Source organism: Apium graveolens, chromosome 8, assembly GCF_009905375.1.
Source record: "Apium graveolens cultivar Ventura chromosome 8, ASM990537v1, whole genome shotgun sequence".
Classification (NCBI taxonomy): Eukaryota; Viridiplantae; Streptophyta; class Magnoliopsida; order Apiales; family Apiaceae; genus Apium; species Apium graveolens.
The window spans coordinates 267110820-267126408 of NC_133654.1; the positions used below are offsets into that span (position 1 = coordinate 267110820).

General features: G+C 32.7%; 1 protein-coding gene across 1 annotated transcript; it reads right to left on the minus strand.

Moving 5' to 3' along the window:
- Positions 1-246: 246 nt before the first annotated feature.
- On the minus strand, positions 247-5527 carry LOC141676656 (serine/threonine-protein phosphatase PP2A-2 catalytic subunit-like). Its single transcript, XM_074482350.1, has 6 exons — positions 4957-5527; positions 2172-2286; positions 1868-1976; positions 1711-1788; positions 813-1004; positions 247-730 (listed from the first exon to the last, which is right to left on the minus strand). Exons 1-6 carry the CDS (start codon positions 5207-5209, stop codon positions 557-559), a joined length of 921 nt encoding a protein of 306 aa, XP_074338451.1. The 5' UTR covers positions 5210-5527; the 3' UTR covers positions 247-556.
- Positions 5528-15589: the final 10062 nt, after the last annotated feature.

Below are 15589 nucleotides of genomic sequence, written 5' to 3' on the forward strand. Positions count from 1 at the left end.
CTTCGATAAAAATGTGATCTCAATAGTACTTTTCTCCCATGTAATAAAAATCTTTTGAAGTCTTTAAAATTACATGCGACTGCAAAAACAACGAATCAAACCCCAAGAAAACAAGAAAACTAGTTTTTTTTGTAAATAATCAACGCCAAACAAACAGAAGCCTAAGAACATAAAGATTTTCTCTGTAAATGAAAAAAAATTTGGTTAATTAGTTGACTTACCGAATCAACCTGCAGGGGCTTGGTGTAAACATGTACATAATCATCCGATCAAAATTATAGAACTTCGATACAAAGGTTAAGAACAAAAATCCAACTGAAATATGACTCCTCCTACTGTAAACAATAAAGAACACAACATTTTATGTAATCTTGGACAATATACATAACAAAATGGCTGCTGCAATCTGTCAGGTTTCCCATGAGTTTCTTGTATGCGAAGTCAGCAGCAGAACTATTCCCAGTAAAAGAATGTAGACACAAACTCGAACAAAAACTGCTCTTTCAAGATGCAATGGGAGCCCGGGATCGAGATGATGGCTGGTACCTGAATGAGCTTATAAAAAGTAATCAGGAGTCTTACGGGTGGTGTCAGGCTCAATCTGCCGAGGTGCAGGATCAAATTGAAGGAAGTTTTGATCCATGTTCTCGCCAATTTCCAGAATTGCTGCCATATTTCCACAGCGGTAACAGTAGTTGGGAGCACTAAATACTGTCACCACATTTTTGTCCTGAGAAACAAAAGGAGAGGAGAACTAGTTATATAATTTTTTTTTTTACAGTCTTTAACCATCCACAGTTCAGTTCACGAACCTGACACCAATTAAAACCTTCCATCACTAGCTGATGGGCTCTAGAAATTAGAGATAACCCATTAGTGTGGTTGAACTGAGCTGCTATATCCTGTCCAAAGGTATAACCAGCCCCACGTGGAGATATTCCCCAGCCACACCGGTCGTCTGGATCAGACCATAGAAGATCGCACATTGGCCCTTCATGTGGAACCTAGCATTCATGTACAGTCACATAATTGTGTAACCAGGTCTTAAAATGAAATTACTGAAAGTATAAGAGGTTGACAGGAAGTGTAAGCCAAAAATACATAGCGCTAAGTATATACAAGAGCTCTTGATGTCTAACTAAAACAAGAAGAGGAAGAAGCAGCCACTCTTAAAGTGAGCGTATCATATAATACATATCTTTACGAAGTGTTCCCGAATTTTATATTAATTTATAAAGAGACCAAAGAGAAAGATATGTAATAATTTTAATTTTCTTTCATGTGTTCCTAAATTTTTTTATAGAAGAAAAGGAAAAGAAAGCTGGAGAAATCAGAGTCAATTTCTTTCCAAAAATTTTCACCCAAAACTGGAAAGTTTTGGAGAGAAAGGATACTTACAAATATAAAATTGTCAACTATTTCATCAAATTCTTACTTTCCTTTTTCCGAAAAAAACTCAGGAACATGTGAAAGAAATGTATACAAATTCTTTTTTCTTCTTCGTTATTTTTTTTCTTTTCTTCTGTGTAAAAAACTCGGGAACACAGTGTTTGGGGGTCTTCATTTACAAAAATTTATGCCAGGGTAAGAACAAGTTGTGATACGAAAACAATAGCCATGATAATATAATGCGATTGGATAAAAACACACTACATATGGCCACAAGCTATACGAATCCCAAACATAGCAACTATTATTGACTTAACGTACCTCTTGTATACGATCCAGAGATCTGATGTTATCTAAAGTATCCAGAGATGGTGAAAGTCCTCCATGCAAACAGAATATCTACAAATTTATCAATTTAATAATGTTATAATATGTGATCATAAAAAAAACACAAAATTAAAGTTGAAGAATCACAAACCTGACTCTCTATAAGTGCAGTAAGAGGTAGATAATCAAAGAGGTCAGTAAAAAATTTCCAAACATTAGCATTCCCATACTTCCGCAAGCATTCATCATAAAAACCATACCTGAAGTTCAAGATAGATAGAACATGAAACATATAATTAGAGAATGGTGAAGTTATGTAAACAAGCTAATCAGCTAGATACTTCATTTTTGGTCAGTTTAACCAGCTACATACTGAACATTATTAGAAGGCCTATAATCGATTGACGGAATAAGATGTTGCATCATGGCCACAGGTAATTGATAAAAGGCCTTACACTTGAGTAATTTGTCTGCTTTCATGATTTCCTCTGAGGATTGTAAGCCTATCTCTGTATCGAACTTTAAGCGCCACTAGGAGGGTAACAGTCTCCACGGAATAGTACCCTCGATCTACAAAATTAAGGATGATTAGATTTTCTCAACATAACGAAACGAACAAGTCAAACGAAAAATGAAACTTGAACTTATGTAATATATTGTGATTTAATGGAAAATTTACTCTATTCCACAACGGAACAGAATCAATATTCATGAGAATAATTGCAGTACCAATTTTCCTATAGCTTTTCTTACGTATAGTAAGCACGAAGATTTTGTTACATATTGTTATACAATGTATTACATTATATTAGAACCATCAATCTCGTCATCAGTGCCAACTGTTTGGACTATCAGTCCCAAAGACTGTTGAATTGCATTTATAAAATGAACAAAGAAAATAAGGCAGACGAGAGTAGATGCATATTATTATTAAACCACCTATATTTTTTCATTGAAAAACTTTGTTGCTAAACTATGATAACTTTTCATCAGTTCACTTTCTTATCAAGTGCACAAACAATCATAACATAAACTCCGAATCATGACACATAGATCCTAGTGAAAGGATCTGACTGCCAAAAAAGAATCTCCATGATGGAGATTCGAGAATTCAACTACTTAACTGTTTAATATAATAATTATATGTCACGCCAAATTATACTCTTATGTACTATCCAATTTAAAACTCTAATAAACCAAAAAGGATATCTCCCCTCAAGCATGATGTGATGAACATAGTGAATGTAGTATGTCATTTGTAAAACATGGAACAGAACTCTTACCTTTTACATACATATAGATTTATTTGGAATTAAGTGTAAATGTAATTAGTTAATTACAATTTACAGATGCTGTAAAAGGTTCACAAATGACCCAAACACAGTGGTCTATAAAACAGCATCAACCTAATCACTTGATTACAGTTGCTTGACGAAGCATAACATTTTCTCCAAGAATTAAGAAGCATTCTGATTGGAAGTAATTTATCAAATAAGTATTTTAACCTATTGTATGACTATATTTGTAGTAAATTTCCTTTAGAAAAGACATTTTTATTCTTTAGAAAGGCCAAAAGTTGACAAGAAGCTTTAAATACTTCACGACAATACCAGCTGATATATAAAGGCGTGCTGGAGTCGAAAATACAAATTCAATTGGTCCATACATAAATTTGACTTACCAGTGATGACATGTCAGGGCTAACGGGGTACCAACTAATCCTTAATTCGCGGCAGCTATCATTGTCACACACCACAATAAGTAATAGTAGGTTTTGTTGTACCCTAACTGACATAAAAGAAACACCAATGTTCTAAACAACAAAATTAGAATACAATCCACTCCAAAACCCTCACTCCAACAGTTGCAGCTTTTATATAGTAAGTTACTAAGTAAGTGTCTACTTAAATGCATATAGGTTCTGGTCCATGTATTTTTAAGGAAGAAACTCAACGTATAGAAACCTACTGTGCAAAGAAATAAGCATTGTAAACCAAAGATTTCTTTTTCACAGTTTGATCATCAAGTTACAAAAAAAACCTATTAATTGATCATTACCAAACTTGAAAAACATTACAACTTCATAATTATGCCCTATAAAGTATCATACATTTAAACCAGCACTATGATTTATGAAATAGTAAATACTGAAGTTATGCACAAGCAAAATCCAGTTCATAATTTTTAGATACCCCAACGGTAACACAAACTAAACCAAAACTTCCTATACAAGTGTACATATAGAAAAAATAGTAAATGCTAGCTACACTGGACTTATGCACACGTAAAATGCAGGTCATAATTTTATCTGCCCTAGCCGTAAAATAAATCATCACATTTTCAATCCAATTTCCAATTTTTATAAGAGTAAAGCAAAAACCAAAACATTCCCGTAGATATATACACATCATTTCTTCTAAAAACATAATTATTTTTCCTGCAACATGCCCTCCAAATAACCATATAAACAATCAGGTATTCAAAACATACATGCATAAACTACATAAATTCCCATAATAGCAACACACACACACACACACTATATATCATGTATCCGAAACATATAATCACGTAACACAGCCAAGCACTTCAACCTTCAAATCACAGAAATTGCATAAATCAACAACTTCTCAATTTCATATGAACAAATTCATAAAGCCAACAACTTTAAACTTCAATAGACACAAATTACCAACACACACACACACATATAATCACATGAAACACCTAACCACTTCAACCATCAATTCACATACATACATACATACACAATCAAATTTCTCAATCTAACCCCTACAGCCTTCATTTCACGAATACACATATATAATCAAATATATTGAGCTAACAACTTCAACCGTCATTTCACACAAATCGACACACACTTTAATAAACAATCTTACCAAATTCAATCACATAGATAATCAAGTTTATCGAGCTAACCACTTCAACCGTCATTTCACACAAATCAACACAGAAACATCAATTAATAATCTTACCAAATTCAACCACATATATAATCAATTTTATTGAGCTAACCACTTCAACCTTCAATTCACAAAAATTGCATAAACTACGAATTGTCAAGGCAACAAAATTTATCACATACATAATCACATTCACCGAGCTAACAACTTCTAAAATTGGACATATATCAAATTCACCAAGCTAACAACTTAAACCGTAAATTCACACAAAATACACAAAACCACAAACAAACACAGTATAAATTACAAATCTTACCAACATAATCGCCCATAAAAAGATAATTAGTATCAGGAGAGCTTCCACCGATACGAAACAACTCAATCAAATCATAAAATTGACCATGAATATCACCGCAAACAGTCACCGGACACTTCACAGGCTGCACATTCCATTCCTCAACCAGTATAGCCCTAGCTTGATCACACAGCTTCTTCACATCTCCTTCCGCTAAAGGCTTACACTCCATCAATTGCTCGATCTGTCGATCTAGATCTCCGTGCGACGCCATCTCTCCTCTCTCTATCAATCTCTCTCTCCCTCTCTCAATATATCTCTCTCTATCCTCCCTCTCTCTATCTCTCTCTCGCTCGCTCTCGCTCTCTCTCTCTCTCGCCGAGATCTAAAAAAAACTTGAAATTAACAGATCTAAGACCTAATCAACATATATGTATATGAATACATGTATATGCATATACAAAGGTGAGAATTTATTAGCTAATTGAATTCAAAATCGATCATTTTGTATGTATTGGTTTTAGATATACACAGCATATATGTGTGTTGTATGTATAATTGAACAGGACAGGGAAGAAAGAGTGAAATGAAACTCAAATGAAAATGAAATGTAAATTTGGGAAAAAATTATTTAATATTCTTGTTGCAGCTGGCTATTTAATAAATAAATAAATAAATAAATAAGATTTAAATAATAAATTAAGAATTGGTCTAGGAAAATTGTCAAATTTGACGGATAAATATAAGGAATATCTGGAATACATGACTTGTGAGAACTTGTTTATCTTGTTCGGTGAAATTTACTATCATTATTTTTGTCAGGGATATTTACCATCATTTATTTATAATATAATATATATATATATTAATGATAGGGCGTAGTTTGTTAGTTAATGAATTTTGTAATATTTATTTAGGGGGTGTATTCATTTCAGATTATAAACGATTATTAATAATATGGATTTTAAAAGATTTATGTTGATTTCAATTCTTCGTAGATTTTGATGGAGTTGATCCAAAATCTTGTAGAGTCTTGCAATACAAGTCTTGCAGATTTTGTGGAGTTTTTTAGAAATCCATCAAAATCTCATGTGTGTTGAAGAGATTTTAAGATATTAAAAATGTACTAGCAAATCCATCAAAATCCACAACTTTTTTAAATAAAAGAAAATCCATGGATTTTTGAATACCATCAGATTTTGATGGATTTTTTAAAATCCAAATTGAATACCACCAAATTTTGATTGACTTTTTAAAATCTAAATTGAATACAATCAGATTTTAAAAGACTTTTTCCAATCCATGTTGAATACCTTCAGATTTTAAAGGATTATTCAAAATCCAAATTGAATACCCCATGATTTCTAAAATCCATAAAAATCCTTCAAAATCCCAATTGAATACACCCCGTAGTTTATTACGGGTAATTAACATAAAAGGGGTAATATCAGAAGTGATTTGTAAATTTTCTTGTATCATATTTATTTACATGCTCAAAAAAATGAAAATGAAAATGACACCGTAATTTTTAATGACACGAATCATGTTCTCGTATTCCTTCATAAAACGAATAATCAATCTTATAACATGAAGGATGCTTAAGATTGTAACTCGAGTCGAGCTGCTTACGAACACCTCAAACTCGTTTAACTAATCTCTCGTATACAAATTGAAGTTGGGCATAAATTCGGACTTCTCTAGTTAATAGCCCAGTCGAGCATGTATCAAAATCGGTTAAAACTTGACTCGAACTCTCGAACTTGAAATCTGAGTTCGATCAGCTTGAAGTTGTTTAAAATTTATATAGAAATAATTTATAAATTTTTAAAATTGAATTTTAATAATTCTTTAATTTTTATTTGTTAGCTTTACTCCGTCGACTCGTTTAAATTAGGCTCATTTATATTTTGAGTAGATTATATTTCGTTGGTTTTTTAACGAGTTACGTATGGTCAGAAATTTGAACTCATCTAATTTAAACGGGCATCTTAACTTGATTGAAAATTTTCGAACTCATTTATTGAATATTCAGCTTAGCTTGTATTAACGCCAAAATTAATGTATAAAAAAAAGAATATATAATATAATTGATTATGTAATAAAGTTGACATCCCAATAAAGTGTAGGAACTGTCTTGTGATAAAATTGACATCCCTATAAAGTGTTGGAGCACTCAGAGTAAGTCCATCAATGTCCTAACATATGCCTCGTAGACATTAGTTTGATATATAGTTCCAACAATTTATCTTATAGTTATGCATTATTATTAAAATAGTAATATATTTGAATTAAAATTGGAGGGAAGAGCAAAGATAAGAGGAGATAGATGTGTAAAAAAAGAGGGAAACAAATTTTTTATTGGTAGAAATAAAATAGAGCATGTATTGTGGTGTCTTAAAAATAAGGCACTTGAAAGATGTTTCAGGCATGTTTAGGACACTGTTGGAGCTATGGTTTTATCAATTTTCCTAAATTTTGATTTAGGACATGTTTTAAGGTATTGCTTGGACTTGCTCTAATGATATATGACATAAAATAGTTTATTTCAATCTTATTAAAAATCACATATAATACTGCTTATTTTAAGATTTTTGACGGGGAAGAGGACAAAAACAGTACCCTAAAGAATTTGATACCAATACCTTTTCTTTTCCTGGTGCAAAAAAAGAGCTTTAATCGGTGGACTGACTTTATTATTATTATTTTTTTAAAATGCAGCCTCGTCAAACAATACACTTTTTTTAGTCCTAGAAATAAAAGGTAACTGTACCTCAGCTGATAAATGTTTACCTGTACATGGGGTACAATTTATACAAGATTGGAACTCTCGACATAAATCGTACGATAACCGGATAGATTATGTCCTGATGCTGACTGAATCCAATCCATAATGATGTCTATGCCTGGCCAACACCAGCATATTTTTGAAGTAGTCTGCTATAATATCTTTTAGTTTATGTTATTAATTATTTATTTATATATACTGCACTAGATTTGATTTTCATCTACAGAGACGTAATTCAATCTGTTGATATATACATACAGTCTGCAACTTGCTAAAATGTTTATAAGATACTGTGGAAACTCCGGTAACTATGGTTGGCCCGGCGGTCTTCCAGAATTTCCAGCTCTCCTGAAAAAATATGAAACTTACATGAACTGATAAGCAAGTTACATGTCTATGTATAAATATTGAAATCTAAGCTAGGTTTAATTATAAAAAGATTTTAGAAAATTACACATTATCATAAATATGCAAGTAAGTAATTAGGTTTATATAAGTTTTACTCTCTCCGTTTTCATTCAATTGTTAATATTTACGGTGAAATTCAAAAATCAAGAAATTAAGAAATGTAAAGAAAGAAGAATAACCGGTCAAGTTAGCTGGGTCTATTAAAATCAGATAAAAATAATATGATATTTTAGGAAATATTATGCGAGCCGGTAGGGTTTATACAGTGCGTACCCGAAGGGTAGCGGCTGCGGTTTGTCTACGATAAAAAAGAAATAATACATCAAATGTTTTTATTGAAAGAAGGGAGTTTAATTAGGCTTTAAAAATAATAATAGTAATAGATAGATATATACATGAGTATCATGAGATAACTCATTGGATCAAGACTTATCTCTTGTCTTCCGGTTCTCGGGTTGGATTCGATTTTTACTTACCTCAAAATTTGTTTTTTTTTTAAAAAATAGATTATTTGCATGGGTAGGAGGAATACATGGTTTATTTAATGACAAATAAACACTTGGACCATCAAATTCACAACGATATATAGGCTGTAGAGCATACAATTAAGCTACATGGTACACTCAAACATACAATTAAGAAGAACAAGAGCATCATACAACAACACCAAAAGTTTTAAAAACAAACTAATGTATATAAGATTGAAGAAAACATAATTATAAGTTACATAAGCAAAGTTGAAAAGAAAAATGCACCTGTTATGTATGGGATCAGAACGATTAGGCACTCTTCTTTTGCTCATGAAGTGAAGATCAGACATGGGATGATCAACACCATAGTTTTCTTCTCCCATCAGCTTCCTGTGCTTCACACCATTATCACCTTGCCAGGAGTAGCTAATCAGTGTTTTCGATTCGAATTTTCCACTTTCCAGCACTCCAGCCAAAACAATTAAGGATACAAAACCTACCAGTAAGAGTATCCTTAAAAAGGCCTTAAGAAATTTTTTAGCAGTCATTATATATATAGAGCTAGAGAGAGATTGAAGCTTAACTAAGCTATGATAGATATGAAAGTGCCACGAAGTTAACACTCGACATATGCTTTATACCTATAGAAGCATATACACCAAGTACACCTTTTAGAAGCATGTGGTATTGATGTATTCTACTAGCTACACATGTTGAACAAATAGGCACAAGCATAAGATGTCCTTACTTGGATTTCTTAACGTTTTAGATGGACGTTGATTACTTAACATATAATAGTTTAATTCGAAGAAAAAAAGAGAAAAAAACGGTGTATACTTGAATTTTTGTAATATAACCTTTACAAAAAAATAGTGGGAATAGTGGGAATAGTGGGACCAGAATCCGACCAAAATGTATTCACTGAGGTCGCCTCTAATTATCAAAAAAGAGCAAGGAGTATCCACAATTTAATTAGTTTCGCTAGAGAATTACATTTTGTTTATATACGTATTTTCATAAATTGCAGTTTGCATCCCCTTATTTTGAAATTCGCTTCAACATGCACCCTTTTTGCCTAATTTTTTAGCCTTAATTGCTGTCTCCAATAATATATCTCATCTTTTCTCTTCAATAATAGATTATATATGTTCTTGAAGACAATAATTTGGTCAAAAAAATTGACAGAATTTGGCAAAAAGGGTGCAACTTGAAACGAATTTTAAAATAGTGGGATGCGCAAACTGCAATTTATGAAAGTAGGTATACAAAATTGAATTTTGGCCAAAAGAGGGTGCAAAATGCAATTATCTCTAGTTTTGCAGATATTACTAATTACCTTAATTTATCAATTTTTTCATAATTTTTTTTAAATGTTTGAAGAATGGATGAATCATAATGTTACACTACAAAAAACGAGACAATTTTGACAAAAATACTAATTAACCTTAAAAAATGACTCTACTTCTTGCAGTGAATGTTGATACTATGTACAACTACGAATAGTACTCTTAGGCTATATATTTTATTCTTGCAATCATATATTCTAGTTCTTCTGTTTGTCACTTTTCCATATCTCAATTAATATTGCATCAGATAAAAAGATTATACTCTCCTGATCGAATAAGTCACTTTCATGTTTTCAAAAATTTGCACAACTTCATAATATTGAACTTATCTTTTCATTAATATGATATTCTATCAATTAATATGATAGAATATTCTTGTTGTTTCCCACCGTACAAAATTGCATTAACATTATTGCCAATAGAATCTAACATTATTGCCAATAGAATCTAGCAATTTCGTCTGTTAATTACAGACTGAACAAACCTAATCACTTTTTGTTAATTACCAGTGCCCTAATCACTTGACTGTACAGAAGATTCTTCTTGGTATTTATACGAGCTTTACATAGAGCTGCAGTAAAGCTAATTCTCTTTATTTGACTGAAGCATATAGCCCAGTGCATGTATCTTCTTTATATTCTATATTTACATCACTTCACAACCATTAATATGAAAATGCTTGGGGATCCAATGCTTTGTTCTTTATGTACTCAGCTTCTTCCAGAAGTCATTCTGTACCCTTGCTAGCTACCTAATGGAAAGAAACTGTCGCGATCATTCCTTCCCTTTGCCCACTTAATGATATTAGTTTTAGCTAATAAAAGAGTAAGCAAATGAGATTATTAACATTCTTGTATCATTTCTATATATTTTTTGTCCTAAATAATTTTTGAAATATAATGAAAGTCTCTTTCAGTTTTAGTTTCTCTTTAGATGATATGTACTAACTGTTAAAAAAATAAAAAAATAACAAAAAAGTAGAAATTTTTAACTGGTTTCGGTCGCATTTAGCTAAATTCTAGTCGAATTTAGTTAAAAACTTTTGATGTTTTTCTTCAACTTCAAATTTGCTGTTCCTTTCATTTTGAAAAGAAAGGGCTGGATATTTCCTGTCCAAATCATTTACCAAATTGGACCAAGAATCATTTATCAAATTGACAACCCTAAGAATTAGTTGTATGATAATCTGATTTGTATATTGTATTGTATTACTTAAGTCTGTAAAAATGTCAAAGATTAGACTGGAGTTTTTTTCCTGTAAATAGTCTCAAGCCTAAGAATAAACTCTGGAAGAAGATTATGCATCAGAGATAGTGTGAAGAAGTTTGGAGTTGAATAAATCTGTTATAGGAAAAATGTTCTAAGTCAGAGATATCTACAAGTCACAGATCAAGTCATATAGAGAAGTCATTCGAGAACTCCAAATTTGCTTATCGAGAAGTCCAAATTGGCCTATCGAGAAGTCCTAGAGATATCGACAAGTTAAATGAAGATATGAAGATTGAAGATATCGACAAGTCACTTTGCATATAGAGAACTCAGAGATATCGACAAGTTCAAATGAAGACATGAAGACTGGAGATATCGACAAGTCAAATATTTCATTAGAGATCTCAGAGATATCGATAAGTCAACATGCCTATAAAAATCTCAGAGATATCGACAAATTATTTCCACATGCAGAGTTTTGGAGACCTCGACAAGTCAAAGTTACCTTGAAAACTTAGAGACCTCGACAAGTCAAAGTTACCTCGAGAACTCAGAGACCTCGACAAGTCAAAACACTTATAGAGAACTAAGAGATCTCGATAAACCATTATACTTATCGAGGTTTCAGTTCTCTATAGATCAAACTGGAGATCTCGATATGAAGCTCAAGTACAGAATGTAGACAAGTTAACTATTCAAGATTATAAATCAACAAACGATCTAATCACTTAGATTGAAAAATCGACAAAAGCAGCTTGAAGAGCACAAGATCAAAGGCCAAGATTAACTGACAAAGGAAAGTCACAGATTCACAGTATTTGCAAAGATACACTGATCCAGAAATGGAATTCTTTAGAGATAACTTAAAGTAGGGTTTAGTTCATTCTATTGCATGCTGTGTAAACATGTGTTTACTAATCTATAAAGTAAACACTGGTCCTTTTTTTTAAATGTATCAAATAGATCTAGAATCACTTGTAACTCTCTCAAGAAAGAAGCCGAGTTCTTTACTTACAAAGTACCCATAATTTGTAGCAAAATACTAGCTTGATTTTAATACAAAATTAAGTAAATTTTGAAATATTGTGTGCACTGTTTTAATTTCAGTTAACATAATATTACTGCATTTCTAATCTGCTTTGCTCACCACGTAACAAATATTCAAAAAGCCTTAAAAATAACCAAAACACATTCACCCCCTCTGTGTTGTATTCATTACCTAACAAGTGGTATCAAAGCAAAATTTGAAAGCAAATAGATTAAAGATCTTGGAAGAATGAATACACAGAAGATTAATGGTATCAAGATTCCTGCCTTTGACAGATCAAACTACACATTATGGAAAAAGAAGATGTTGATGTTTATAAAGATGACCAACCCATTATATGTTCAGATTCTCAAGAATGACCCTTTCACCCCCATGGAAAGAGTTGAGGAATCTACAGATGAAAACATGGTCATTCCAGCTCATTATGCCCCTAAAGATCTCTCAAAGTATATTGAACCTGAAAAGGAGAAAGTCTCCTTGAATAGTGGCTTGCAACTGATTTTAATAGAGTCACTTGACAATGTAATGTACAATAACATTATCAACTGTGACACAGCCAAACAGATTTGGGAGAAAATTGAGGTTCCATGTGAGGGAACAGAGGAAGTTAGTTCAAACCAAAGGAGAATTTTGGTATCTCAGTATGAGGGTTTTATGGCTAAACCAAAGGAGAGTATAACTGATATTTTTGAAAGATTCAATAAGCTGATTAATGACTTGTAGCTTCATGACAAATACTATCAAGCTGAGGAGGTTAACTTGAAGTTTTTGCTCACCCTTCCTGACCATTTAGAATAGAAAATCTCAGCCATAAGAGAAGGGAGAGACTTGAGCAGGATGACATTGGAGGTTTTATATGGTATCTTAAAAACCTATGAATTGGAAATAATTCAAAGAAAGTCTTTAAGAGCTGGTCAAGGGCAAATTGTTGATTAATCAAGTGCTCTAGCGGTTAATGACATCCAGTCATCTGATGATGAACAAGAAATCCAGACTCCAGTTGTTTTAAGCAATGAGCAAAAGAATAAGGAACCACAGAAGCAAGTTATTCTTGAATTTGAAAAGGATGAATTTTATACCTTAGATGAACTGGATGAGTTAGATAAGTCCGTGGCTTACTTAGCAAGGAAATTCTCTAACATTAGAGTAAAGAAGCCAAAGTTCTTCAAAAATAAGGGACAAACATCCAACAAGGACAACAACTGGAAAGGAAAATCACAGTACAACTCTAGTGGCAAAAATGGCTACAAAACATGATTTGTTGATAGATCAAAGATCCTGTGCTTCAATTGTGAATTGGGCCATTTTGCTACAGAATGCAGGAAGCCAAAGAAAGTAAAAAAGGACAAGGCTTATCTTGAATTGGAAGCAAAGTCTGAAGCTCTTCTACGAAAGCAACAGGGTAAAAATTATATTGCAGAAGGAAATAGTTGGGATGATTATGACAATGATGAAGATGAGGAGTTTGGAAACTATGCACTCATGGCCTTGGAGCAAGGAGAGTCATCCTCATCAAAAAAGGCACCAACTCTTACTACTATTGATTTGAATGCTAGTCAATATAAGGAGACTGTTGAAAAGATGAGCATGGAAATTTTCCACATCCACACTAGGTTGGTAGCAGCTACTGAAGAGGTTAGTAGGTTATCAAAAGCTAATAAGAAGCTTGAGATTGAGAAACAAGATCTAGAACTGCAGCTTGTTGAGCTTGAAACTGTCAATCAAGAAAATGATTATCTAAAGAACAAGTTAAAGTGTGCTACTGAGATAGAATCTGTGTTGAGGGATAAGCTAGAAAAGAATGAGGTAAAACTGAAATCATTCAAAAATGCATCTCAGCTAGTTGATCAGTATCATGAGAAGAACAAGCCAAATTCATGTGCTAACATAGCCATTGGCTTGGATTATGATGCATTGAACAACAACAAAAAGGTTGAAGGTGATAAGGGAAAAATAACTATAAGTGAAGATGTCCCAGCTATGTTGAGAAATGTTGGTTCACCTATATTCAAAGCATGTGAAGTAAATTTCAGTAAAGAAGTGTTGATCATAAAGCAAGAAATTGCTGATGAAGACAATGAAAAGAAATGTACAGAAATAACTTCAACTTCTAAAGCTGAGAAGAAGCCCATGGTTGATCAAACTCCCAAGAAGCCAATCAAGGAAGTTAAAACTGAGAATGCAGGAAAAAAAAGAAAAACATAAATGGAAAATTGGGATAAACAAAAGCAATAACTTTGCATTTGTTGCAGATGCTCCTAGAAACAGTGTTAGAAATGTGGCTCTACAAATCATCTAACTCACCTTTGTAAAAAGGCTATTAGTGAGCCAAGATTAGGAGCATGCAAATATAATGAAGACATAATTCTGCAAAGACAAGGGCATTGTTCATGAATTCTCAGCAGCTAGGACACCTCAATAGAATGGTGTTGTTGAAAAGGAAAGTAGAACATTGGTGAAGCCTGCTAGAACAATGCTGCAAGATGCCAAACTGTCAACTAGTTTTTGGGAAGAAGCTGTCAACACTGCATGCTATACTCAAAACATATATCTCATTAACAAGAATCTTGGTAAATCACCCTACTCAATATTATCTAAAAGAAAGACTACTGTGAAGCATCTTCATATGTATGGAAGCAAGTGTTATGTGTTGAAAGACAACTCTGAATATGTGGGAAAATTTGACTCTAAAGTTTTTGAAACAATTTTTCTGGGATATTCATTGGAGAGGACTTCCTACAAAGTCTATGTGCTTGAACAAAAGTAAATTATAGAAAGCACATATGTAAATTTTGATGATGACAAGTGTCCAGGCTTGGAATGCCTTGATGAAAATGAAGCTGAGGTCCTGAAATTTGAAAATCTCAATATTGATAGTGATTCTGAGGATGAAGCTGAAATCAACATAAATCATAGAATGGATGAAGAGACAACTGAACAAGTGAATTAGGAGAATGGAAGCTCATCTCAAATACCTGAATTTGATGGCACAAACTCAGGGGGAGAAAAAGGAGAAGTTTCTGTAAGTCATGCCAATGGTGAAGAAAATGCAGAAAACTCAAGTCAACCAACTCACACCAGAAAATGGGATAGAATTCACACAAGGGAATCAATTATTGGTGATCCAATTGTTGGAGTAAGGACTAGAAGTGCAACTGCAAATGAATGTCTTCATGCATGTTTTCTTTCACCAGTTGAGCCTAAGAAAACCGATGAAGCTCTACTTGATCCTAATTGGATATCTGCTATGCAAGAGGAGCTAAATCAGTTTAAAAGAAATAAAGTTTGGGAATTGGTTCCTGCACCAAAGGACAGAAGTGTAATTGGAACAAAGTGGGTGTTCAGGAATAAAATGGATGAAAATAGAATTGTTACCAGAAATAAAGCA

What these genes read in the sequence shown, in the direction of transcription:
- LOC141676656 (XM_074482350.1), bottom strand. Translation starts at nt 5,209, where the DNA reads ATGGCGTCGCACGGAGATCTAGATCGACAGATCGAGCAATTGATGGAG. An exon ending in AGCAGACAAATTACTCAAGT is followed by an intron (nt 1,977 to 2,171) that starts GTAAGGCCTTTT and finishes CTTGAACTTCAG; the next exon opens with GTATGGTTTTTATGATGAAT. An exon ending in CTCTGGATCGTATACAAGAG is followed by an intron (nt 1,005 to 1,710) that starts GTACGTTAAGTC and finishes CATGAATGCTAG; the next exon opens with GTTCCACATGAAGGGCCAAT.